The 4,701-nt window shown below is 35.7% G+C and overlaps 1 protein-coding gene across 1 annotated transcript; it reads right to left on the reverse strand.

Annotated features, from left to right (window-relative positions):
• Positions 1 to 2,240: 2,240 nt before the first annotated feature.
• LOC142985151 (uncharacterized) lies at positions 2,241 to 4,453 on the reverse strand. The gene is made up of 3 exons (XM_076133149.1): positions 4,303 to 4,453; positions 3,379 to 3,721; positions 2,241 to 2,291 (listed from the first exon to the last, which is right to left on the reverse strand). Exons 1-2 carry the CDS (start codon positions 4,339 to 4,341, stop codon positions 3,380 to 3,382), a joined length of 381 nt encoding a protein of 126 aa, XP_075989264.1. The 5' UTR covers positions 4,342 to 4,453; the 3' UTR covers positions 2,241 to 2,291; position 3,379.
• Between the last annotated feature and the right edge of the window lie 248 nt (positions 4,454 to 4,701).

The following is a 4,701-nucleotide window of genomic DNA, read 5'->3' on the forward strand; positions in this document are numbered from 1 at the left end:
GGTAGTTTATCTATTCAATAGTGTTTGTTTATATGAGTTTTGACACTATTGAATAGATAAACTACCGCTAAATGTACTCAGAAACCGGGGGTATATCTAATGGCAGTCACAATATGAATGCAGTAATAATTGATAGTGTCATCTATCAACATAGCAACAAATAAACGACTGACACAAATATATTTGGCCGATGGCCTAATTATTATAGCTTTCGTATTAAACAACATTGTGCAATTAGTATTATATTAATAACGCGTAGGATCAATATTTTATTGGCAATAGATAGTAGAAGTCTTATTAGATGAGTCAGACTGACACAAACATTGCCCGAACTTATTAACCTGAAAAAGGCATAATTTTTCAGGACAACTTTCTCAAATGAATTTCAGCCTGCAATTTGTGTTTTAAAAGACATCTCTCGCACTAAGGTTTACTCTTGTGCCGCTGGGACTTTTACAAACATACAAACAGCAAACACAAAGTTCAACCAGACCTAATATAACTATTTGTTGATCGCACAAATAATTGTTTCATGTGTAGAGGAACCTTTCTCGAGTATCACGTTATCTATCGGTGAAAACTACATTAAAGTTCGTTTAGTAGACACTAGGTTTGACATATGGATAGGAGTTTGAATGCAGGGCTTTTATAAAGCATAGTAGGTAATTGAAACCCATGATTTGTAATAAAATAACTTTATTTATTTCTCTGGGAAACTTCGTCGTGAGAAAAACCTAAACTTAGATCACCCTGTAGGGGTGAAGGTACCTAAATAAACACTGCTTGCCTCGCAAAAGGAAATGGTTTATAAATAAATCAGGGAAATTAATTTAACTCTAATAACGAAATTTTTAATTCGATTTCCTGATTGCAACAAAGGATCTGAAAAATTATTACAGGAAGTTAAAGAAAATAAAATAAAAAAGAACGTAAACGAACAACGATCACTAAATCTCCCGCCATTTTGTTAAAACGTCAAATTGTCTATGAGATGAGCAGAGCGCGTTCGGATACAGACACGGAAAGTGCGTCAAGTTCGGAAGAGGACGTAGATTCCGGCATCGCCGACGAGTTATCCACTGAACAGCGCAGGGAAGTCGACTGTATGGATCTCTCCGAGTTTTTTGGTTATTGGTAAGTAGAATTTTATTATAATTATCTGTTTATTTTAGGTAAAACTTTAAAAGTAAAAGTCACTGAACTCTTTTGTTCGTGTCAATAAGTGTGTGTATCCAAACATGTGTCCTTTAATAAAAGCGATTCTTAAAAACATTATGCTACGGTTACAACTCAAATAATTTAGTTAGTAGAGTTTGTCTTTGCTTTATTTGGCTAGACATTTTTAATGGAAGCTCAGCCTTTAATGGGCACAAGGCATAGTTTTCTAGATTTTTGTAAAGCTATGATAGCGTCTCTCCCGATCTTATGTTAGACAATGTATGGCCAAGAAGTCATGGTTCCACTTATTTTGTAATGCCACGCGATAATTCAGCATATATAAACATGCGAATTATACACCATTACATCAAAACTAAAACAGATTTAAATTAGAAAAAGATCGTTATCTCCCATGTGAAGAATTTTGTTCATATTCTACAATAGCGCCTGACAAAATTGTTATGTTCGTTGACGAGTGTCATTTTGCTATTTTTATTTTGTAGGCGCTTCATAATATAATCTCTTTTCGGCATCCTTCTATTTCAAATTTTCTAGATAATATTTCTAGAAAAATTATGTGTTACCTACTTACGTCATTTAAATGTTGTTAATACAATACAATTCAATAGAATAATGATGAATCTCACTGATATTTGTTGCGGTTGGATCCATGTCAGTTCCTCCTGTTGCGTATGTTGCAATCATAGAGTTATTAATAAAATAAGGTTATATATTTAACTCTGTTTATGCTTTACGAAATCGTAATAACTCCAGATTTATAATAACAAATTGGTGGCGTAAGATTTGTATAATTAATGGTTTAAATTGATGCTTTTAGATATTAAAGATGGTGTTTGTGGGACACTTAATGTCGTCTGGCCACTATTTCATCGTTGGTAGTTGTCGTATTTTCATAATATTTTGTCGTATTTTGAACATACGGGCTTAAAATCCCTTATGATCAAAATAATCGAATCTAAATAAGTATCTACCTAGTAATATAGATAGATTAGGTCTAGATTAGGTCTGCCTGTAATTTGTTTTATTGATTGAAAATGAAATCTAGGTAGAAATAAAACAGCTTTTAAAAAGTAAAAATATTATATTTCTTCCTCCAGATTCTTTGAGATTACCTGCAACAATTAATTTGGTATTAGTTTCTTTATATATATAATTCTTCTGTAAGTGTGTTTGTCACTGAACTTCTCTTAAACGACTGGACCGATTTTGATGATTTTTTTTGTGTGTGTTCAAGGGGGTCTGAGAATGGTTTAGATTATTAAGAAAAGTAAAAAAATTTCAAATTAAAGACGAGTAGACAGGACAACGTCTGTCGTGTCCGTTAGTGTACTATAAATTAAGAACGCATTCCAATAATCTGATTCAAAACATTCTAGTAATCTGATTCTTTGTTATAAACCTAGACTTTTAATAGCTTATATTTAAGTACACCTTTAGACATTTTCCTTTAAACAGATTGTACATCATCCATTCCTAAGACCGCCAAGGACTAAGCCCAATTCTGGCAAGGGCTTAGTAAATATTTTGAAAAGAAACACACACCCTAATTTTCGTATTTCTATGTAACTGTTTACATTTCCATGATCCATACTATTATTATAAATGCGAAAGTAATTCTGTCTGTCTGTCTGTTACTCCATCACGCCTAAACTGCTGAACCAATTTGCATGAAATTTTGTATGGAGATATTTTGATACCCGAGAAAGGACATAGGCTACTTTTTACCCCGGGAAAATGGCGCATTTCCATGGGAAAATTCAGGTGACGGACGAAGTCGCGGGTAAAAGCTAGTAATAATATAAGATAAGAATCGTCTTCGAAATTGCATTTGCAGCCGTGACATTTCAGTATCACTGTGATAAAAATATCATCATCAATATTGTTTATCATGAATCATCCTTAAACGTCAAAAATTGTCTGTAGAACAATAAGGCGATTGAAAAAAGTGACCGTGAGTGTCTTGCTAGTTTTTCTCATAACCCTCTACCCCCTTTCCGAGCTAGTGGTAGATTCAGGCATTGTAACGACAACCTACCAAAAGTGTCAACATTTAAAATAAGTATTCATAACTTAAACGTAATTTAAATACAAGTAGGTATGCATTTTTGCGCTTGCGAGTTTGATGAAGTCCTTAATAAGTTCGTTCTGAAACTGGCTTTCGACTGTTAGACGGGAGATAAAATAGCTTTAAATACTCACATTAGTACATAGGGGGTCTTCCCCCCACCACCTGCACACCATCAACAACTTGCACCCCATCAACAACATTGACACCGCCATAATCCCCTTCGGCGACTTGGACCCCATCAACAATATTTACACCCCCGTAATCCCCTTCAACAACATTGACACCGCCGTAGTCTCCTTCTACCACTTGCACCCCGTCTACGACGTTTACACCCCCGTAGTCGTTCTCAACAACTTGCACCCCATCAACGATATTTACACCCCCATCTCCGTCAACTACTTGAACGCCGCCGTAGTCGCCATCAACAACTGTAACCCCATAGTCACCCCCGACTACGTTTACGCCGTCTACAACCTGAAATTATTTAATTATTGTTGCTTTATAATGCCCAGTTTTTGAGGTACATTCAGCGGTAGTTTATCTATTCAATAGCGTTTTTTTATATAAGTTTAAAACCGCTTAAACCGGGGGTAAGACTGTTAAAAAAACAGTGATAGCTCAGTGGTATAAGTTGGCACCCATGTTAGTGATCCACGGTTCGAACCCGAGACATCACGCCGCTTTTCGAGGTTGTGTGTGTATTAGAAATAATTATCATTTGTTACAACAGTGAAGGAAAACATCGTGATGCAACCTTGCATGCCTGAGAGATCTTCAGAACAGCTCCTGACAGCATGCAAAGTCCTCAACCCGCACTTGACCAGCGTGGTGGACTCAAAGCATAACCCCTCCTTAAATCCGGAAGGAGACCCTTGCCCAGCAGTGGGACCACGCTGGCCAAGTACAGGTTGAGGACTTTGCATACCTTCAAGAACTGTTCTAAAGAACTCTCAGACATGCAAGGTTGCATCACGATGTGTTCCTTCGCCGTTGGAACAAATGATAATTATTTATACTATGTTTAATATAATATTAAATGTAAATAAAAAGAATACCTGTACACCACCATCACCGTCTACCACATGGACATCCATTTTATATAACAACGAACACAAAACACTATAGAAGTTTGTGAACACAATGTGACTAATACGCCTTGCTATGAAATAAGTGAAACACGGTTACTGATTATGAGTTATCTATAAGATAAAGGTGTTTTCAAGACGATCGCTATCTGAGTGGAGCTCGACAATTAAATTATCTGATATTTATTGATTGATATTGAGTTATTTTTATTTTGAATTCTCGCTTTTCGGCCTGGAAAGGAGGACTTAGCCCTAAAATAATTAATTACGTTTTTTTTTGCAGTCTGAAAAGTGCAAACTCGAGGCCTGGCCACAGCGTTTCTATTTACATTGGTATCTTCACAAACCTTCTTAAAATGGAACACAATT

This window comes from Anticarsia gemmatalis, chromosome 29, assembly GCF_050436995.1.
Source record: "Anticarsia gemmatalis isolate Benzon Research Colony breed Stoneville strain chromosome 29, ilAntGemm2 primary, whole genome shotgun sequence".
Taxonomy (NCBI): domain Eukaryota; kingdom Metazoa; phylum Arthropoda; class Insecta; order Lepidoptera; family Erebidae; genus Anticarsia; species Anticarsia gemmatalis.